The 24129-nt window shown below is 33.2% G+C and overlaps 1 protein-coding gene across 2 annotated transcripts in view; it reads left to right on the forward strand.

Moving 5' to 3' along the window:
- The window catches only part of TNPO1 (transportin 1), a 74856-nt gene that overhangs the window by 27255 nt on the left and 23472 nt on the right, over positions 1-24129 (forward strand). For both annotated transcript variants that reach the window (XM_033111019.1, XM_033111020.1), the window contains exons 3-10: positions 1052-1127; positions 4019-4168; positions 8127-8233; positions 10319-10452; positions 14079-14160; positions 16822-16944; positions 18796-18914; positions 23897-23957. In XM_033111019.1, the coding sequence (XP_032966910.1) occupies positions 1052-1127; positions 4019-4168; positions 8127-8233; positions 10319-10452; positions 14079-14160; positions 16822-16944; positions 18796-18914; positions 23897-23957 (852 nt within the window). The remainder of the gene's footprint in view (positions 1-1051; positions 1128-4018; positions 4169-8126; positions 8234-10318; positions 10453-14078; positions 14161-16821; positions 16945-18795; positions 18915-23896; positions 23958-24129) is intronic.

Consider the following 24129-nt stretch of genomic DNA (forward strand, 5'->3'; position numbering starts at 1 on the left):
GATAGATAGCTCAAGTTATAAGAAAGTAAACCTTGTCAGGAAATGTTTATGAAAAATGTATTAGCATGTCAGCATGCTGTTAGCCTTGGCCATTCACTAAAGAAAGAAGTTACTGGGTTTTTCTTGATCAAAGAAAGTAGTTACACCTTGGAATTTTTCTAAATAGTAGTGTTTTGCTAATTTACTTTCTGACTGCTAAAGGAGGGTATTCAAGTATGTAATAAATAGATAAGACAGTGTGCCTTGAGTTTGTATCGTGGATTTACTTTTTTTTTAAAAGTTCCATTAAGTAAAAACGTTTGAATATTTCTGTCTATTAAAACACAAGTAGGGATGTTATTAAAAAAGCATATTAGAGGTTAAGAGAGCGTGAAGAAAGATAAAACAGAATTATGTCACTGTTGCCTGCCAACAATGAAATACCTGCAAATTTTTGTCACTGGAAATGTTAGATCTTGGGGGTGGTAAACAATTGTAGAACTGTTGCATTGTAGTAATTTCATAATACTGACTTATGTAATAAAATTTGATATATAAGCTTGTGCGTAATGACATTCTAAATATTTCAACTCTAAGTAACAAATGAGTAATAAAAGCAGGCACTCATTTTTAAGTTAAAAAGCCGCTTTGTAAAGTTAAATATCTTTAAACTACTTGTTTTCATTTCTTTGGAATGCTTTCACTGTTGTCATTTTATACTTAAATACGTTTCTGATTAAGGTTTTTAAAGTTCAAGTCAAATTCTGTTTAAAAAATTTTTTTTGCTATGTTGAACATGCTGAAGGTGGAACTTGGCTTACGTTGTATTAGATATAATTGATATAAAATATTTTAATATGTCAGCCATAAAGCACCTAAGAGGTTTAAACAACCAGTAGTGTGTTCTTGGAGTAGTGTATTGATGGTTTCAGTACGATAACTTTATTCTTACCAAAAAAAAACCCAAAAACTGAAAATACCACAAAAGGGTTTCTTGATTTTTTAGATTAAAAATGCTTAATTTCTTCCTTAGATTACACTGAGAAGTTTCCTTAACTACTGTTTGTTCTAGAAACTGGAACAACTCAATCAATATCCAGATTTTAACAACTACCTGATTTTTGTTTTGACAAAATTAAAATCTGAAGGTAAGTAGAATCTATGTTGATAACTACTAAACGTGTTGTTAAGGCCTGTTCATATATACTGGGAAGTATTCATTTCAAAGGATTTCATTGTGTAGTAGCCGCTGCTTTATAGATGTGGAATTAGCAAAGAGACTTGAGTTACTACAACTCTAAGCATTCAGATGCTTATTAATAAGCATTTAGTTAATTGGATGTTTTTAGAATAAATTCCCTCATTCTTTGCAAGTGAAAAGAGTTTTGCAAAGTCTACTTTGGGGTTTTGCTTCAATCCTTTACATGAATGTCATCAAGATTTATTTTAATACACAGATTGAATACAAAATTTACTAATTTCCTGAATATATGTTTGTTCATAAAAGACAATTGAAAGTTTGTATACACAAAATTTAAAACCACCTATAATCCCATCAGGGATAATAATTGTCAAGCTCTTGATTAATTCTACATTCTTATATGGCCATACTTAACAAAAATTAGATCATTTCATTCATGGACTCTTGTAACTTTTTAAAAACTTGTAACAGTATACATGACATTTTTCATTAACTATTCTATAACAATTTTAAATTTAAATGAGTTTTATGACAATTTAAAACCTGAAAACTAGTCTGATTATTTTCAATGACATGGTCATTTGATTGTTTCTAATACATGTAATGTGTCCCACTAGACTTTATTCGTACCACTTCTTTGCCAGGCATTTTGCAGGCTCAGGGGCAATAAAAGTGAACAAAATAAAGGAGAATTTCTGCCCTCATGGAGTTTACATTGTAGTGAGAGGTGTTCTTCATACAGTTATTTGAGTATTGAGTATTCCCTTCTTGGAACATTGTCAGACACAGAAGGCACTCAAATTTTTTTGAGAAATTGGCCTCTAAGTGAAAGCACTGTATACCCTATTCAGTGATTAGTGTTTCAGAAGCCATAGTGCAGTTAGGAAATAAGCCTTACACTGTAATACTCATTTCACCTCTTGCTTTTTTCAGCTGTAAAATGCCTGTGTTAGACTACCAGACCATCTGTAAGGTTTGAGCTCCAGGCTCTAGTGGGTTAATGGCCTTAATGTGTAGTAAGATCTTACTAATCTTGTATTCAGATTTTGATACTCCATACACAGTACAGTGACTTACTTTGAATTACTTTCAGATAATTTTATAGTTAATTGTAGGGGTTGTAATCTATGATTGAGAGATGTAATAGAAAATTTAAAACTTTCTAAATCTAGGTTTTAAGAAACTAGAAATTCCAGCAGCGTATCTTTAAATTCAGGTAATATTCCTAGTTTGATAAGTACTTTCTACAGTAATTTGTAATTAATTGATGCTATTTGTCTTTTAAAGAATGTAAATATTTAATGAGGTTTTTTTAGATTGTAATTGTTTTACTTGGAAATTTTAAGCTTAATGAAACTGTCTACTCATGTCCTCATCCTAAATTCCAACTACTAAGATTGTTACAATATTATACTCTTTCTTAAAAAAGCTTTCTGGATATATAAGGATACATCAGAACTATTTTAAAAAGCAAACAAACTTATAATTCAAATAGCTGGTGACGCTGGGTGTAACTGCCTCCAAAAAGACTTACTAGTTACAGAACCATGAAATGTTAGAAAGGATTTTATTCAGGTTTTCTTGACACTGACTAAAGTATATTTCCTGTGTTTATTAGTCATCATTTCTCAAAAGGACATGGTAGGAGCTTTACATTTGTATTACAATATTTCTTGTGTTTACTCGTTTACTTGGGACTCATGAGGTTTGATGTTTTGGCTTCTCCACTTAGTAGCCTGGCAGAGGCCTCAGTTTCTTCATTTGTGTAGTGGGAGTAATAATTTTTGCCTTGTGAGACTGTGAGGATTAAATGCAAACTATTTGAAAGCATTTAGTAGTGTTTAAGTAGTACCTGATAAGCATTCAGATGTTGACTCTTGCTGATGTTGATGGTGATGCCATTGGTAACTCATCAGTTAATTCTACAAATGTTAAATCACTTCTTAAAAATTTATTCACACCATCTATAAACCTTTTGTAAAGTAAATTCTGTTTTTAAATTACCTCTGGAAATTTAAAAAATTGTTTTACCCCCTCCCCCCCTTTTTTTTTTAGCTCAGAGGCAAATGAAAAACACAATATAAATGAACAGCAGTTATTTGTATGTGAAGGTGATCCCATATATTCTTTGTCCACTTAATTTTTTTTTTTTATTGGGAAACAGCCATGGTCATTGGTTACATATTGCTTTCATGCTACAATGTCATAGTTGACTCTTTTAAGGAGGACACAGCTCACAGTGGCCCATGTGGGCATCGAACCAGCAACCCTGGTGTTAGCTGCACCGCACTCCAACCAACTGAGCTAACCGGCCACCCCTGTCCACTTAATGTTTTAGTAGGATATTTTTGGTGACTAATCCTTTCAGATTTATAATTTGATGTTTATATCAGGTTTCAATAAAGCTTGAGTACAGTGGCCATAAACTAAATTAACTCTTAAATCAGTGATTCTCAACCAGGTGCAATCTCCCTACTCCCACCTTGACATTTAACATTATCTGGAAACATTTTTTGGTTGTCACAACTTGGAGAGGTGATACTGGCATCTTTGGCCAGTGATAACCGCTAAACATCTTACAGTGCACAGGACAGCACCTCCAAGACAAAGACTTACCTGGCATAAAATGTCAATAGTGCCAAGGTTGAGAAACCCTGAACTATAAATCATGGAGCTAATCTTTTGAAATCATTTATGGTATCTTTTTTTCCCTGGTTACAGCAAAGTTACTGGAATGTTGCAATCAATTTTTTAATATAAATATTTTCAAAGTTACTGTTCCTGATACACTTTGAAATGAAAACTTTAAAACTCAGTACTATTTTCATTTTATTACAGATGAACCCACACGATCATTGAGTGGTCTCATTTTGAAGAATAATGTGAAAGCACATTTTCAGAACTTCCCAAATGGTGTAACAGACTTCATTAAAAGTGAATGTTTAAATAACATTGGTGATGCCTCTCCTCTGATTAGAGCCACCGTAGGTAAGTTATATTGTTACAATTTTACTTACCTTGTTTGTAGATGGGTTGGTTGTTGATACCACAAACCATTTTCACAGAGATTTTTGTCATTCATTTCATGTTGAATTGTGATGGAAAATTTTTCATTGCTGCTCTTAAATGCTTTTGACATCATGTTTATGATTACAGTAAAAGCCTCCTGTGAGACCAGGGTCCCTGGTAGTTGCTTAATCAAAGTTGGTTAAAATGGGGCATTAACAAGTGGTACTAATTTAGGACTTCTGTTTTTGTTTTTGTTTTAGTGTCTTATTATCTGTCTTCCTTATGTAACACATGGGGCATGATTTCCAGTTTCACTTTCTTTTACATGGGAAGAAAAACAACTGACACTGAAGTATAGGACCTTAGATTTATATTGTTTTCCCCCTTGTTTTTAATATTGTGTTATCTACACCTAATTACAGCAGGTTCTGAAATAACGTCGTTTCATTCAACAATCTTCGTTATAACATTGATGAGATTGCCATAGGAACCTAACTCTTGTTTGTGTCAATTACCCTTAGGTAAAATTGGTTTTGTTATATGTCATTTCTCTTAAAGTCACAGAACCTATCCACATTAAGTGTGGGCTTACTATGTAGCAATTTTTTAGTCTTTTCAGTGTTCGACTTGTGTTCAGTGAAAGAATGACTATCATTTTATGTAACGTTGAGTTAAAATGTTCAATTATAGTAACCGTATAAAAAGGCTTGGAAGCAAGCACAACTGACCATTGATAAGCACACACATCACCTGGTAGAAGCAAAAATAGGCAGCTGTGCTCTAGAGTAGCCTATTGTGCAGCATTCAGTATGCCAGAGGCTTCAGCAGCTCAGTTTTACAAGGATCTGGAAAGTTTCTGTTAATCTGGAAGGTTGGCTAAATGGAAGTCAGTTTACCTTCAAAAAGAGTCGATCATTTTCACTTTTTATATTTTGTCTCATGGTGGATTTAAAAAATTCTATTCGTCTCTTACTTAAAAAGCAGGGGCTCTATGACTTCCCTCCAAATATTCACGTATTAAGCACCGTCATTAACACTGATTTTAAATGGGATGGGTAGAGGGCATTTGTCATTTGAGAAAAGCGTCTCCCGAGGTTACTCTGATGTACCCTCATATACCCTCCTAATGCTCTATCAATCTTGGACGTTGATAAAAAGAATGGTAAGTGTATGCCAGCCATTTTAAAATGTTTCAATCTTTACAATACGTATTGAGAATCTTGCCAAGGCGGTAAATTAGAAGAACCACATTTCAGTGATTGGTAATCCATTAGATGAATGTAAAACTGTTTCTTCTGTTAAAAACTAAGTAGTTGGTTTGTAATTTTACTATTTCAGTAAATATCCTTTTGTGTGTGTTTATACACTTGCGGGAAATTTTCTATACGGTGAATGTCTAAATTAAAAAAATTTATTACAGTAAAAGACACATTGCCATTAACCCCCTCAAAATATTCCCCCCTCGCTTTGAACACATCCCATCGTTCCTGCCACTGTCTGAAGCAGTTCTGGAAGTCGTCTTTTTTGAGTGTCTTCAGTTACACTGTCGTGGCTGCCTCGATGTCCTGAATCAATTCAAAACGTTTACCTTTCATGGTCATTTTGACTTTGGGGAAAAATCCAGAAGTTGCACGGTGCCAGATCTAGTGAATTATGTGAATGAGGACACACTGTAATATTTGTATTAATATTGGACAGAAAATGCCGTACCAGAAGCAATGTGTGACAAGGAGCCTTTCTGTTGTGATTATAAAATACAGTGAATGCTGCTGCCGAGTGCCATCCAATGGAAAGGCAGGAATCTTCACTACGGGAAGCAGCACGTTGAACCTTTGTAACAGTGTGTGACAAGTTTTAACTGGTTCAGTGCAGTCAGTCGTGTGTGAGCTACGGTTGAGAGGTTTGTTTTAAAGTGTTGTAAATCATCCTCCATCATGACAACACTTCATGTCAAACATCACTTCTGGTATACGATAATTTCTATCAAATACAAACATTACGGTGTGTCCTCATCCACTTTATTCACCGGATCTGGCACGGTGTGACTTCCGGCTCTCCCCCAAAGCCAAAATGATTCAAGGCATCAAAGCAGCCAAACAGCACGACTAAAGACACTCACGAAAGACAACTTCCAGAACTACTTCAGAAAGTGGCAGGAACAATGTGATAAGTGTGTTTGAAGCGAGGGGGAGTATTTTGAGGGGGATTGATGGCAATGTGTCTTTTACCGTAATAAATTTTTTTTTATTTAAACATTCACTGTATTGTTTGACCACACCTCATAGAATTAATTCATAGAAGTGGCATTACTGGGTCAAAGTGTGTTTAAACATTTAAAATTTTAATAGGTATAGTTTTCATTCCTATCTTTGTTGTGTATATAGAAAATTACAATTTTTCACTTTTGCAACTATGCTAGGCATTAGATTTTTAAGGAATGGATGAGATTATATGTGACCAGATAAATTTGAATTTGTCAGTAATGCTGTCCTAGCAGAAGTAATGAATGTCAGCGATCTATCAGTACCAAGTTGTTGCCTATGTTTGTTGTTACTGCTTGTTTTAAGATGTGCTTGGTTTCCTTTAGGCAGATCCAGAGTTTTCTCTTTTCCTCAGTTCTTTTACGTTTTCACTTTGGAAAGAATAATTGACAAGAAGAAACAGATCTATTAATATTGCTGCTTTTTTATCTTACTAGAAGTCTGTTGTAAGGGTTATATCTTAAAAATGCCATCAATACATTGACCCTTACCATATAATTTTTTTAGTTAAGAGTAAATATTGGCCAACACTTTTTACATTTTTTAGCTTTTACCATTGGGAGCAACCGTGAAACTAATTCAAACCGTGAATTAGCAACCGTGAAACTAAATTCAAAGAATTTATACGCACAACCAGTAGAATTTGCTGTGCAGTAATAATCATTGAGCATTTACCGTATGCCAGATGTTTTGTGTATATATCACTGAAGTCTCAAAATAAGAGTACTTTTTTCATTTTTACAGATTAGTATTTTGAAGCTTAGAGTACATGTAATTTGCCCATCAGTTTATACTCTAAATTATGATACTAAACGATCTATAATCAAGTATATTACATTGTATTACTAGTATTAAATTTACTAAAGCTGGGAAAAATATTAACACAAAATTTTTGCGTTGTTACTGCATTTGTAGTAACACAAAACTTTGTGTTGCATATTTGTATATTTGCGTAATCCATTAACTATCTCAACCAAGCTGCATACCACTGTTGAAATAGCCCAGTCAGTCTAAGTGACATGATCAGTCAGCCTGTGCCACTCAACCTCGAAGATCCAAGATCACCTTGCCAGCAATTCATCCTTGATCCAGTAAATGGGAAACTTGGTAGGATTGTGACCTGCCCACACTAGAGGGATTATTGCAAACTGAGCACGTAGGGTGGTACTCCATTCATGGCTTATCTACTTTCTCTCTCCCTGCCATGGTCCGCGGCTGTGATCCTAGGTTAAGTCAGAGAACTGTTCTTAGCTTCTTGATGTATTTGAACCTAAGAGACTCATACTTACCACCCAGGATAAATGCTACTAATATTTTTGTGTATTTTCTATTTTTTTATGTGTAATTTCTATACAATAGAAGTGATTTTAATCAGTGGAACTATTCGTGGTATTGTTGAAGAGCAAGTTGTAGTCTTGTATAGATACTTGTTGAAAATAAAAAAGAGGGTCAAGTTGGAAAATAAGATTAGAAACATCATCTGATTTGTGCTGTGCTGTGGTGATATGGGGGTCCTTAATGAATGTGATTATTTATATGGTTTGGAGTCTTAAGCTGATTTGGGACATTTTTGTGTGTGTATGTGTGGTTTTACGTGTGTCTGTGTGCAGTTGTTCATCTGGTATTATCTAACATAATACAGTCATATTTCTTAAAGGTGTTTGTTTCCTTTCAAGGTATTTTGATTACAACCATAGCCTCTAAGGGAGAATTGCAGAATTGGCCTGACCTCTTACCAAAACTCTGTAGTCTGTTGGATTCTGAAGATTACAACACTTGTGAGGTAAAAGTGTTTGCTTCATATGTAATTTTTCTTTTGTATTTTCTCATCATATTGTGTATTAGTAACCTTTGAAAAACATATTTCCTCTGAAAACATGCAACTTCAAAACTTAAAAGCCTAAAGGTACTTTTTTGTTTTGCATTAGTGATCATTTATCTTACTGTTTTCTATAAAGACTGTTAAGTTATAAAACCTTTATTATATTTCCTACAAGGAAATACCTTCTAGTTTTGTATTTTAAAATTTTTCTTGGGGGTGTGTGTGTGTGTGTGTGTGTGTGTCATAAACAGAGCAATTGTCAAGTTGAATCAGTTGAGTTGGTATTTTTTGAAGATAAATTTACCAGATTCCTAGTCTATGAGTACCTTTTCACCTTCTCTGAGTTGTTTTTGTGCCTCTTATTGTATGACATGTCTAAGGTATGACTAGTCTAGTTTTAATCATGGATTAATTAAAATCTCATTGTTTTCTATTGATGAAATCAATAGCAACCTCTCCATTTGGGGAGGAGAAGGAATCTGGATTTCTTCTACAATTTCTCACTGTTAATGAGTACTTTAAGTATCTTTCATTAGTGGGCTTCTACTTTGGGTAGAAATCTTTTTTAAATCTGTTTTAAATTTTTTTGTGTTTCACCTAAAAAGTTACTTCTCTCCCTGTCAAAAAAAGCAAAGCTTGGAGGCAGGGAAGGCACAGGAATAACCTAACAGAAAGGAATTAGGTGGTCTTTTGACTTGGCAATTTATTGCCAAGATACGACTTGGGGATGGGGAAGAGGGGAGACTAGGGAGAAAGGCGAGTTAGCAGAGGAGTCTTTAAAAAAGACTGAAAGAAAGAAAATTTGCATTCTCCTATATACATTTTCTAGTAATGCCTGGATATCACTGATAAGATTGTAGAAAAACTGAAATAATAATATTTAACAATCAGGTAACAGTTGATTAAAATTTAAGTAGTGCTTTGGTATAACGGAAAGCATATCAAATTTTTAAGGAAGCATTCTCCAAAAACAAAAAATTTAACTCTTTTGCTGCGACATTCGGATATGTTTTCCTGTGGCTTGCACTATCTAATTGATGCCACTTAGTATGTTTTGAGTATTTTTTGCTAAAAGTCAATATAATGGTAAATTTATTACCATGTGACAAAGATTTAAGATAAAAATGTCATTTATATACAAAGCAGCTCAAAATGTTTTAAATGTATAAAGTCAAAATACCAAGTTTTTACTTCTTTTGGATTTTTGACACATTTTGGGGGAAAAACTTGAAATCATTGCAGTGAAAGTAAAGTGTAATAACCCTGAAATTGTGGAGGAACTACTACTTTAAAGAAACACTATTCTTAAATTAACTGTACTACGGAGAATAAGCACCGAGGTGGAATTATAAAAAGTGAAGTACAGAAGAGGTAAGGGTAACTACTAGGCTACAGTTTGTGTACCAGAGCTGTAGCTTAGCCCTTTGGTATGAAAATGGCTGTAGGGAAATAGTTGCCAATTTGAATTGTCTGCCCTTTTTTAACAGATTTTGTCACTATTACCCAATGAATGGTTTACATTAAATGTAATTTTTTAATAATACTTAAGACCTTTTTTTGTGCTTCAAAAAGAGAGGTGGTGCAATGGTTAAATACATTTATACATAAACATGGACTTTTACATTTAATTTGAACAACCCGGTACTATTTAAAAGAGAAAACTTGGTGTTGACTTAAAATTGGCAAGAACATTTCAAGAGAAGTTCGGTTTTTTAATTAGATATTACAGTCTCTCCAACCAAAATATCTACTAATTCTAAGTCATTTAATGCTAAAATAAAAATCATATTTAAACTGAGATTTTAAATAACTCAATGATATAATATATCTTAAAAGTGGGCTGAGAACATTAATCCATACAGATTAGTCAGTGTTCCTCAATTTGCTTGCTTTCTTCCTTTCTTTCTTTCTTTCGAATTTTTATCAGACTTTATTTGAGCCAAACCTGATGACATATGCTGGGAGCAGGATCTCAAATGCTCCTCTTGATTTGCTTTTAATTTTTAAAATGGCTTCATTTTTAATTAATTTAAATGTCTTTTACAGGGAGCATTTGGTGCCCTTCAGAAGATATGTGAAGATTCTGCTGAGATTTTAGATAGTGATGTTTTAGATCGTCCTCTCAACATCATGATTCCAAAATTTTTACAGTTCTTTAAGCACAGTAGTCCAAAAATAAGGTATCTATACAGCCAATATTAATTAATTTATAAACTCTGATGTAAGTCTGACTACTTCCTTATCTTTGCATTTAATATTTTTATGACTAGCAAAAGATCGTACGTAGATGTTCCCACAAAGGTGAATTTTGATCATTGAAATTTATTTTTTTAATAACAAGGCCTGATGAAATTTTCTTTGAATGTGACAGTTTTCTACCTTCTACATGGTTAATTACACTTGTAATGGTTAACAGTCATGCTTTTAAGGCCCTTTGTGAAAGGCTAAGATTCAGTGTGTTTTGAGGTTTTGTGTGGGAGAGAGAGGTTGTTTTTGTTTCTTTTAATTCATGAATCTTGCCAAGTATAAGTACCTTTAATTATAAAAAACATTTTATGCCTGAAGGTGGAAAGATTTTTGAGTACACTCTGAAATCACAGAGTAAGCCTGGTTGGCTGGTCCTGAAGTTAGCCTGGTCTGCTTTATTTCCTCTATATCCCTAGTGCCTTGAACAGTGCCTAGCATATAATTGTTGAAGTATCATTATATTTCAAATATTAAGTTAGCCTTTGATTATTTATGTTATCAGTTGTCCTATCAAGTTGTAATGGTCACGATGCCTTCATTACACTGAAGTGAGACTAACTTCACCAAAAGTTCCCCAGTCTGCTGTACTCTTCTTTTTCCCCTCCAATGATACATATTTTTTTCTGACTTCAGCTTTGCTTGTTTCTGTGGGAAAATCATTGTGTTTTATTTTGATTGTCAGTTACTTTGAGTTTTGGTTTTTTTACAGTTGTCAGTGCTTCATGCTTTTATGTAAAATAATCACATTGCTATTTAAAGTAAAAATGAATGCAGTTCTTAGAACCTTTCAGGGATATCCCACTGCATGAAGTTTAGTATATAGGCTGTAACTACTAGTTCAGATGCCCACTGGGGCTTGCTTCAAAATTCCAAGCTATATTCCAAAGGATTATGCTTTCAACAATGTGACCAGAGGGTGATCGGGAATCTTTTTCTTGCTTAAATTCTTTATTCAGTTCTTATTCTTTAACTTGATTTAATTTTAGTTATTTTTCATCTTGAGTGGTGCTTAATACAAAGTTAAACTCTCAGTGGAGACTTAATAGATGCTTACTTGTGGTGTCATGCAAATAAATAAGCATTTTCAAAATAAAATTTTACTCTTGCTGGCATAGGTAACTATTAATAGATAGAGGACTTCACATTCCCTAGGAAGTGACCCCTTTTTAACATTTCAACTAAGGTGATGAAAGAAAGTGTGATGATTTGCATACCTCTAAGAAATTCACTTTTTTGTGACCAATTCTCAGCAATTAAAAGAAAAATCCAAAAAACATATTCCTGGTAATTTGGTACACCATTACTGGATTTCAAAATATTTTTGTAATTTTAGTACATTTCTGTAGATGATCATGTATTTAAAACTTAACTAGGTAGAGGTCACCCGTACAGAAATGTTTCCATTCAGTAAATGTTCATTACTACCCATTTGAGATTCTGTTGTACACACTGTTAAAATATTTCTTAATACCTTATTAATACAGTTTAACTGGTATTTACTATAAAAGTGTTTTTCCTCTCAAAATAACTGTTGGACTTTGAGACTGTAGAATGAGGCAAAGGAAATAGTTTTATTCATCATATTACTTAATTTAAAAATCAAATCCATCTTATTTTTTTTAGTTATACTAGCAGTACATAAATTGGGTTATGATTCTTAGCTCATGACACATTCTCATCATTTCCCACTTCCATTTAGTCTTTAGTTACTTACTAGTTATTTTCAATAATAAGTACTCAAATCCACCACCCAAAATAAAAGCTAACTCCTTGATAACAACCTATGTCTAATCCCAACTTTATCCTTTTCTTGCATTTAAAAAAGTTTTTATTGCATACATGTGTAAAATTTATATACTACTATATATATAATTTGTTTAACTTTATAAAAAGTATTATACAAAATTTAATCTTTGACTTCTTAAATTTAATATTATGTTTCTAAAATCATCCATATTATTGTGTCACAATAGCTCATTTGTTTTGACTACTGTATACTATTCCTTTGCATGACAGTTACACAATTTATTCAGGTATTCCCACTCACTGGCCTTTGGGTGGCCTCCAGGTTTTTGCTATTGTGGCTAGTGCTACTAAAAACATTTGTATGCTCTTTTCTATTTTCAAGAGTTTCTCTTAGGAAGACATAAAATCTTAAGGAATTTCTGGGAAACAGCATGGGAATGAATAACTCAAGGAAATAACATCAAACTGTTTTCCAAAATAGTTGCATTAACTTATACTCTTTATTAACAAAAATATTCTCTGGGTACACATATTCAGCTTTTAGTAATGTCACATTTTTTTGCCAATCAAACAGATCTAAAATGATTATTTTATTATGGTCTTGATGGTTTTCTTCTCTGTCATGAAACATGTTGAACATTTGTCATGTTTGTTGGCTCTACATGATGACTTTCTGTTCTTTTTTCTGTTGGGTTATTAGAAGAGGAGGCAAACAGGATAGATAATAAAGATAATTTCATGATAAATACTTTGGAAAATGAGAATAAGGGGTTAGACAGTGATTCACAAGTATTTTGTATGGAAGGTTCTCTGTAAAGGTGATATTTGTGCAGAGACCCTGAACAAAGTAGCGTAGCATGTCTTTTTAAAGATCAAGGTGAAGACCGTTTTAAGAGGGAGGAACAAGGACAAAGGCCCTGCAGTTAGGAACAAGCCTTTTAGGGTGACAGAAGAAAAAAAAAGTAGCGTAGTAGGAAATGAAGTTCAGAGGGGTAGAGAGTAGCCACATTATAGTGTAATGTCCAGGCTAGTAGTCAGCAAACTGACTTACGGGGATCAGATCCAGCCATGACCATGAACTATGAGCTAAGAATGGTTTTGTATTTTAAAAGATTGTATTTGGGGGAGGTGGGGATGAAGCTGCCACAGAGGCCTTAAGTTTTTAAGGCCTACTTAAAAACTTTTTAAGTAGATTGTTCTATTGGAGCATTCTGAGCAAGGATTTAATGTGATCTTATTCGTGTGTCAAACAGATTTTAGTGGCGTTTGGCACCATGGAAGTCAGAAAACCAGTAAGAGCCTATTGGAGTAATCCTTGTTGGGAGATCATGATTTAGAATAGAGAAGAGTGGAGGGTAGTAAGTGATTTGATTATGGATATATTTGTAAAGGTAGTGCCATTAATAATTACTGTGGAATTGAATTGGTTATGTGAGAACACAAACTGTAGACTATTCCCGTTTTTAGTGTCAAAAGGAATATGTAGATAAATCTGTAGATATATAAAATAAATTTTGATATGCCCCCACCCTTCAGAGATACACACTATGAAAAATGTGCAAATGTCCTTTCAGACACTTTTTACTTTCATAGAGCACTAACGTTGCTCTGCAAGCTGCATTTTTCACTTAATATTCATATTCTTTGTTAAAACACGGAGAAATTTAACTCTTTTTGGGGTGTGAGTGTGTGTGTGTGGCTATACATATACCATAATATTCTTGTGAAGGAATGTTTAAGTTCTTACCAAATCTTCTATAAATAGAAAAAAAGATGTGATGAGCATATGTTAAATTTTAAATTTTGTTTCTAGATCTCACGCTGTCGCATGTGTCAATCAGTTTATCATCAGTAGGACTCAAGCTCTAATGTTGCACATTGATTCTTTTATTGAGGTAAGATTAATCCTCCCCCTTTGTTTTTGAGAAGGTTAGAAAATGTTAATTGCTTTTATAACTAAACTTGAACAATGTTACTGATTTTTCCTCTTGTATCATGATATAAACATTCATTGTAGTGTGTTTAATATGTTCACTATAAAAATTTCTGCTTCAATATACTGTTTAATTGCAAATGGAAATTAAATCTCCCAGCTCATTTGAAACATAAAACATTCATTGGTGTGATTGAATAAATTTAACTTGACAATGAATCTGAAGGCACAGACTAAAAGGACAGGATAGTAAATCCTCACTTTACGTTGTCAATATATTCTGTGACTTTAAGGAAAAGAAAGTATAACGAAACCAGTTTTACCACAGGCTAATTGATAAAAATGAGAGTAAGTTCCTACTGCATCTCATCAATGTTATAACAAAACAACATTCGAGGACATGCTGTACTTCTGTTTTTCTCTTGGTTTCTTTCCATTATAAAATTAGAAGTGTCGGGGGAAAATTGGCTCTTAAATCTCAAGTATTTCTAAAGACATTTTCAACATTTGCTAAAAGCAGGAAGATAAGAGCATAATTTTCTGGCCATAAACCCTAAGCAGTAGAATTCCTTTTCAGAACTTCTGCCACTTGATAACAACAATTGTGAAAGGAGTTTTTAAATTCTTTAAGCACTTCACTTTTACTTTCATCAAATGAAATTAATTAGTTACTGAGGTCCTAGTATGTGTCAGGCACCTCCATTTCATTTCAGCTTTTCCTTAAAAAAAAATCCGTCAGAGGCCAGTCTGGTGTTTCTGTTGGAAAATTATAAGGGGGAAAAGTCAGGCGTTTACTTGTTTTTTTCTAATTTCTGAGTACCTACTATGAATCAGGCACTGTGCTTGGTGCTACGGATGCATAAATTTTATGCCTCAAAGTGTTTTCGGGCTAGTTTCATAGAGAGGGTAGTGGGTAATATTAGAGGTCTGGAGTAAGACTGCCTGTGTTTAAATCCCAGCCCCACAACTTAATAGTTGTTAACCTTGGTCACCTTGATGAACAAATATTTCAGTTTCATCATCTGTAAAATAAGGCTAATAATAGGTCTACCTTGTTGGATTGTTATAGTTATTTGCAATAAATAAATTGGAGCAGTGCCTGCTACAGAGTGCGTACTCTACATGTTAGCTACTGCTATTATTATTTTTAGAAATTACAACGGTATTTCCTCTTACTATTCTTCTTTAACAGCTTAATTAAGAGGAGATGCCTGACACATAATAGGCCCTCAGTAACTACTTGGTAAATTAATAAATGGATTCATTAGTTTCTTCAATTATCAGTGCTTTCACCAGGGGCTGATGTCATGTTTGCTAAGTTTGATAATATTGATGGAAGGTATATTGGTTGCTAATATATATACGTCCTTAACATACCTTAGCAAAGCTGGGTTAAGACAACATCAACTTTCATGAAAGGTGTATATCTAACATAAGCAGTACCTTCTGGGAAAAGAGTATTCTTTGACCTTGTAAAATATATCTAATTAAAAGAGGAACTACAGAGTTTTGCAAGCATTAAATATAGAGGCAGGACTTGGGGAAGTCAAAGTTTTTGAAATGCTACAACAAGACTTCACAGACTGTCATATTTGGTATTTGAACTTCTCCATTGTCTTACCCCTTTCTTGTAACATTTCGGGTTCAAACATTTTAAGACATTTTTGTGATTTCCTGGGAAAAGACAATGGGGCACATTGGATTTTATTTTTTTAATGATCTTTTTACTGCTTTGTGTGTGTGTGTGTGTGTGTGTGTGTGTGTGTGTGTGTTGTGTTTGCAAATAAAGTAAAATCTCAGGAGTAAGATAAGGAAAGTTGATTGTTCTTCCTTCACACTTCCCCACTTGCAACCTCTACAAGAGACAACTTATTCTTCTACTGGAGGTTTGTTGGTATAGTGAAATAAATGTGGACTTATTCATGATTCCACGGAAACCAGATTCAGATCCCCCACTGGCTAGCAACTTAACATCTAAACTTCCATATCTATATCTGTAAAATTTAATAACAACATCTTGGAGCTGTGAAGATTAAACAAAATAGTCTTGTTTATTCACTTTTTTTTAACATTGTTGAGAAACTTGTTAACCGCATAAGATTGATTGCTACTTTTATTTTCTCAGTAGTTGACTCAATAAACAACAGCAGTTTAGGGTTAATCTTTAGAAACTCAGTATATATTTCCCAATTATTGATGCTTTGGTAGAACTTGCACCTATTACCACCTTAAAAATCAGAGTTGGTAGGAATAATCTCTTGACAGACAGTAATTTTGAAGAGTAAATCAAATTGTATTTTAATGATTGTCTCTACTACTGGATGTGCTGGATGAGTGCCCTGCGTGTAATGACATGATTATACTCTCACAAACTAAAAGTTACCTCAAAAAACAACCAATCATACTCTATCAGATCATATACCAAAATCATAATTTTTGGCAATTATCCTACATTTGTCTTATTTTTTAACCTAAAACATTGTAGGCCAATTAATTCACTCTTTATTTGTACTATATCTTAGAGTTGTTTAAATGTTACCAACTTCAGATTACTGGTTATTATTTATAAAGCTTTCTAATATATTGGAGTACTTAACTAGAAAAAATGTTTCTTGTGCAATAGAATCTCTTTGCATTGGCTGGGGATGAAGAACCAGAGGTACGGAAAAATGTGTGCCGGGCGCTTGTGATGTTGCTTGAAGTTCGAATGGATCGCCTGCTTCCTCACATGCATAATATAGTTGAGGTAACACAGGCCATTTAAAGGCTCTCGCCTCGTCTTTCCCTCAAGAAAAATCTTGGGCACAAAATGTATAATGTGAAAGCATTGTTTTCTAATATTTAACACGTGAGGGGTCTATGAAAAACAGTTAAGATCATCTTAAAATGATAAATTATTTTTATGGTGATTTTTCTTTCATGAGATTTAAGATGTTATAAAGGAGAAAAGTTATTTAAAGGGGTATATACCTTTTAACCAAAATAACTGGGAAATATTTAGATTATTTGTATTAGATATGGGTTAGACTAAATAATCGATATAACTCTGGTACATTAAGTGGCATATTCTTGTGTCATTAAGAGTTTTCTACCCATTACTGGTAAAATTGATCTGATCAATTATGATTTATGGTAACAATGAGATTTCTGAGTAGAAAATACATAACCATTATAGTTAGTTCCAACAAACCATTTAGCTTTTAAAATACAATTAGGATAATTTTACTAGGAAGTCCTAAGTACAGTGATCACAGTTTAGCCATATTTAAAAGGAAGGAATAAATAAGATATAATTATTACTAGAACAAAATAATTTGAGCAGTACCCAGTAATGCTAGAGTCAAACTATACCACTTAATTTTCATATTATTGGGTATAGTTGAATATATAACTTTGTAAGTGGATTAAATAGTATGTTTCTAGAGCCTCCTTTTCACTTCCAGAGGTCCATGTGGTATGAAGAGGGAAGATCTTTTTTTTTTTTAAAGGATGGAGTGTAAGACCTGTTAAAAGAAGGCTCGCAACATTAGGAAAGATGATTATAGAGATAAGCAAGCATATGTTGCAGTATAAGATGGGGACAAGTGACAGTTCTCTGATGAGCCTATTCCCTCTGTAAAGTATTTAGAAGAATCGAGTTGGTTGAAAGTTTAGCAAGAGAGTTTGGAGTTAAAGACATTTCAACATTTGCTAGGGCCATACCACATCTGGGGAGCCCAATTTACAGTGCTACAGCTCATTCTTCAGCGATACTCAGCGTAGTAGAACATGGTATGGAATGTAACAGGGATCAATTGGCCTGTCAAAATTGTTGGGTTGCCATATTTTGTCATGAGAGATGTTTGAATCAGGCAGAGGATGGACAAAGAATTCATCAGTTGACCTCAATTGCAGTCCCAGGTACATTGGGAAATCATACATGACTTTGATTATGTTTATTTTGTTTTTGCATATAAGGGCTTTTTAAAGAGGGTTAGACAGTATGCCTCTGGATAGATTTGGGGTCAGATATTCCTCCAACTAAAAGTGAATTTGTCTCGGTATGTTCAGAGGACGTGATAAACCTATTTTGTTGGAAACTACAAATTATAGTTGCACTGAGAAGTGTCACTACTTCTTTCCAAATTATAAAAAATTAACTTTTGTAGTTGTATAATATGTATATATTTCTTTAAATGTGTGAAAGATATACATGCAAGAGACAGCTTGAGTAGTTATTAAGAGAGTGTTAATTTTAAGAAAGGTTTATGGAGTTTTTTATTTTGATGTTTCTACAAAGACTTAATGTTTGATTATTAATACGTTTTTTAAAATCTCAGTAGTTTCATAAAACAAAATGATCCATCCATACAGAAGCAGATAAACAATACATGTATTGAACAGTTTTCATTAGACAGCATTCTAAAACAGCAGTTCTTAAGTCTGGCTGCATTTTAAAATTTAAATAGGAAGCTTTTTTGAGAATCCAAATGCCAGTTTGAAAACTGTTATAAAGTAGAAGGCCATAGCAGAGGACCATTAACTTGCTGAAATAAGACTAGGTTTATTTTAATTGTATGATTTTAACTAATTAATATTGAGGCTTCTTTGTTTACAGTACATGCTACAGAGGACCCAAGATCAAGACGAAAATGTGGCTTTAGAAGCCTGTGAATTTTGGCTCACTTTGGCTGAGCAACCAATATGCAAAGATGTACTTGTAAGGCATCTTCCTAAGTAAGTGTTTCTTCTTGTGAATGCTACGTTGTTCTTAAATTTAACAGTGGTTCCTCATTTTTATATTGCACTCTTCTGCCATCAGGGAATTAAGTTCTACAGAAGTCAAACTTAATTTTATTGTTGGTATAAGTAAAGAGATTTTTTTCAAGAGGCAATTACATTTTTTTAAAATTACGTGAGTATGGTTTATTCTAAATTATACTTAATTTTGGATAATTCATGGCACAGTTCTTTTTATAATCCTTGTAATTTGACCATGGACTCTGCTGGGTTTTTTCCCAAAAAAGATTTCCCACTAGTTGCTATGCTATGAAATTTTTGGTTAACCTATTGTTAAGCCTGTTTTTAAACAGTCTTAATGAATGATGTTAGATCAATTTTTAAAATACAGTTTTTCAAGTTTTATTGAGATACAATTGACATAAAACATTAGGTATACAATGTAATGATTTGATATATGTATTCAAATCAATCATTCTAAAAGTAATGCTTGCATTTAAAAATAGAGTGATACAGGATATTGGAAGAAAACTAAAATGCAGGAAACTTCAAATCTGGATTTTCACCACCGCTAGTAATCACTGTAGTGTTTTTGATATGTTGCTTTTGTTTGTTTGTTTCTTTGTTAGTACCATATACCAAATCAGGGTGTTTGGGGAATAATTAAATTTGATAATATATAAAACATTTAACGTGACATCTAATTATAGTTCTTAAAATTCTGATTATACTGTTTTGTAGTTTTCTCTTCAGTTACTATATGTTGTATGTGTTCTTCCATGTCATTAGTCTTTAAACCATGTATGTACTATTCCGTGTACTATAATCGTGGTATGCATACCATGTATGTATAATTGACTGTTTCGTTGTTCAATTTTTTTGTTTGCCCTTTTTTTTTTAATCAAATAATCCTGGAGTGAGCATCTGTCTTTGTCTATAAGTGGTTGTTTCTTTCAGGTAGAATTCATAGAAGTGGTTTTTACCAAGGTCAAAGGGCTAAGCGTTTCAAGATTTTTCATAAATATTCCACATTGTTCTCTGTAGTGATGTGAGATCAATTTATACCCCATTAGCAGTGTCTCATCCTATCACAGCTTTTGTCAGCTGTTATAATTTCTCTAATCTTAGCTATCTGGATGAACAAAGAACTTGTTCATTAAAACTACTTGTTTTAATATGTTGCAGTGTTAGTGAAGTCATATTTTTTTTCAGATGATTACAGTACTTAGATGTTCTCATTTTTATATAGTCAACTTTCTTTTCCAATAAATTCTTTCTCCACCAAGAAAGCAGCAGTTCCACCTATATTCTAGTCAATCTGAAACATAATGTGCTTAGTGGATTCTTTTTCTTCAGGGAATCCATATATTAGTCTTCCTTTTCTCCCTAATTTGTGGGGGAGAAGTATATCATTTCACTTTTATGATATACTTATTTCTTATCATAGAATTGTATAATTCTAAAAGTCATATAAGCAAATAATTTTTACAAAAAACGAAGGGCTTCTATTAATGAAAACCTAAGCTATCACATTAAGAGATATTGCTGATAATACACAATTATAACTAGGTGCTTTAACCTGGCATTACACTAATAAAACCTAAATATCCTTAAAGTAAGCAGGAATTTGATAGTAGTGGGCTAAAAAATCAGCACTCCCATTTTGCCATGCTAATTAGTGCAAACATTAAACAATTCATGCCAGTCATAATTGGATTTGACTTACGTCTTCCAAACCAACCACTGGTTTGTGAACCATTTTTATATCAATGTCAATCTGATGCTGAGATTAAAAAAAAGAAAAAACATGATTTTAAAAAAGCTTGTGTTTTCTAGCTCTGTTAACCAGACTCTTTATAGTATGAGCAAAAAAATATGTTTGCTTAGGAATCAAAATTGTATATGTAATGAGATCTCGTATTGATATGCACTCACATAGAAAGCACTAACGTAACGGATGGATAGCATTAAATTCTTTCATCTGTTTCTGGGTTATATAGTCTGTTCTTTTTTTAACCAGTAGTCTTGATTATTAAACATTTAATCATGTATTTTGTTATCTGGTAAAGCAGGGTCTTTGTTTCTTTTTCTTTTTTCCCCAAATTATTTTGGCTTTTCCCACCTTTATTCATGTGTAGTACTATTACTATCTCCAGGGGCTGTTGTGGTTAAGCCATGTAAACCCACTGCCCAGCACACATTTAACTTTCATTGTTGGTATTAATGTCATTGCCTTTCCATGATGGTGCACTAAAATTGTCTTGTTTCCAGTTGGCTACATGAGGCTTAATAACAGATCTATTCAAAAATCATGGGCTGCTTTGCATGACTGGATTCATCAGACACACGTCATTGCCACATGATCACAGTTAACTCTTGTATCCCTTTCTCGTATCCCTTTTGTTTTTTGTTGTTTTTTTCTCTTTCCCAGCTTTATCAGTCCCTTATTTTCTGCACATCTTTTTATTCTTTCTCGATCTGGCACAAACATGATCCACAAATAAATTAATTGTTGACTGTAAACCCTCAACTACCCTGTATCTCTCCTGCTCTGGATTAATTGAACTGTGTTTGCTTCTTGTTAAATATTGTTGGGAAAATTTACACTGCCAAGAAGATTGGCTATAAAAATCCATGGTCTTCAACATCAAGTGGACCTTTCACACTGTCTGCCGATTTTTCTTGTTCTAGATCAGCTTTTATCAATTCACTAGAACAACTGTTTCAAAACTTTATCACTCTTCTGAAGTTCCCTTTGTTGATTTTGAGCACTTCTCCTTTTTGGGGAACACAAGTGACCCTTCATCTTGCCCCAAAACTTAAAGATATATTTTCATGTGAGTTGTCCTCTTCCTAACCAATCTTTCTATTTATGGGCTTGGATAGCATAATTGTTTTCTGGTCCTCCGTGATCTCACTCCAGCAGACAGATATATTCTCTTGCAACTTTCCCCTCTATCTTGCCTCTTTCTCCATAACTTTTTAACTTGCTGCAGTTTCTTCCATCTTAAAAAGATTCAAAAAATAGATGGGGCTCCCTGTCTTCACTTCTTTACCTCACCGAATGTTAACACTTCAGTATTTTACAGCCTGCCATCTGTCCTCACCACTTTTCTAAAATTGTTAAAGATCATAAATGATTTAACTGTTGGTAACCCAAACGTACCTGGTTCTCCTGCAAAATGCCTGTAGCTTACAAAATATGGTTCTATGTATTACAAATATTATCTAGTTATGTTATGCCAGCTATAATGTTAAATAACTATTAAACTTTCTATTTTAGAATTTAGAACTTTGAACATATGTGAAAGTTTGGCTGGCCCACATCTTTTATCCCTATCCAGGAAATTTTAAATCCCACTGCTTCTATTTCCCTATTAGCATTCATTTAGTTAATGAAGGCTTTTAAAATTAATCTCATTGGTAGTTAAGTTGTACTCAAAATTGGTTTCATTCATGTTTATTTAATTGATGTTAAAATATATATCAGTTTGAAATAAGGCCTCAATGAAGACTCAAGACAATATAGCGAGTGAAAGCTTCTTACATCTGGTATAGGAAAAGAACGTTATCTTTGGAGTCAAGCCAAACTGGTTTTGAATTCGACTCCCCTGTTTATGTAAAACTAAGGACCTTGTGGATATAATGTAATCTCTGAGCCTTAGTTTACTCATCTGTAAAATGGGAATTATAATACTTTTCTCACTAGGTTATAAGGAAGGTGCTTGTTACAAGCTCACAACTAGCACTCATGGTTATGAGTTTCTTTGCCTATTCATACTTTTCCCAAGCCATCCATAACAAATGAAAGTAGAATTTGGAAGCAGAGGACTGTGGACATTGTTAGATATTTCCAGTGTTCTCATACCTTTTATCCCAGTGCGCTCTTTTAAGTGTATGTGGTAGACCAGTGAGAAAAATCATCAAAGCTTAAACCAGTCAAAGCTTAAAACTATCATAGCTACAAAAGGAACTGAAGTTAGTCTTTTGACCCTTACTTAGTATTTTGATAAATGTTTTTTAAACTATATTATAAATATTCCAGTATACCTAGAATTTTATGTTTACAGATATCATGGTTCTAGTTTAATGACTACATAATACTTCAGATTGGGTGTGATATCCTGATTCATTCAACTGTTTTCTTAGTAGAAATTTAAATTTCCTAACTTTATCAAAGGCTATAATATAATCACTAGTTTAAATTTCCTAACTTTATCAAAGGCTATAATATAATCACTTTGTCCTTGTAGAGCTCTTTTCATTTTTGTATTATTTCTCTTGGCTAAATTCCTTTAGACTTACTATATATTACTCACTCTCATCTCTTTTATTGAAAGGAATACAAATACTGAATGTATGCTTGTTTTAACAGTGTTACACCATTTAGAAATAAAACAAAAGATGAATTTTGTCCCTTTTTCACCTACCCAACTCCTTTCTCCAAAGATACCAATTTCTTCTATATAGTTCCTAGATAGTCTGTGTTTACAAGTAATTACATGAGAAATCTCACTATTTTTAACTCAAATGGAATGTGCTGTATGTGTTTTATACCTGGGGTTTTTGTTTGTTTTTAACTTTACTATAATTTATTTTAAACGAGGCCTAAATGGTGCACGTTTAGATTGTTTCCAGTGTTTTTGTTACTGTATCAGAAAACATTGGTCTTTTAAAAAATGGGAATGTTTGTTGGCATATTTGGGATAAATTCTTAGGGGAGAAATTGCTATTTATTTTATTTATAAGCACTGTTGCCAAATACCTTAACCCCACTGAGATTCCATCCAGTGGAGCCCATGCATGAGTGTGTAAAAGGTCTGAGGTATGTATCAGTAATATTCATCATTTGAGAAGGGCAGACAGCACAGAAAATTCTCTAAGATAATATTAGTGGTGGTTGTCTCTTTAGTATTGGTATACAAAAGGTTCTTAAGACTTCTTAATTCTGTTGATCTTTAGATCTTCTTTCTTTATAGGTTGATTCCTGTGTTAGTGAATGGCATGAAGTACTCAGATATAGATATTATCCTCCTTAAGGTAAGGAAACGCTGCTGGTGAATAGGGAAGGTTATTTTTATTGACTTAGTAAATCTTTGAATTCAAGTAATAGAACATTTATTTAGAATAGACCCTATGTAAACAGACTTCCTGTGATATGCTATAGAGTTCAAAGATAGAAGCAAACATAATGAATTTGGGTGGTAATAGA

The sequence above is a fragment of the Rhinolophus ferrumequinum genome, chromosome 7 (genome assembly GCF_004115265.2).
Source record: "Rhinolophus ferrumequinum isolate MPI-CBG mRhiFer1 chromosome 7, mRhiFer1_v1.p, whole genome shotgun sequence".
In the NCBI taxonomy this organism is placed as follows: domain Eukaryota; kingdom Metazoa; phylum Chordata; class Mammalia; order Chiroptera; family Rhinolophidae; genus Rhinolophus; species Rhinolophus ferrumequinum.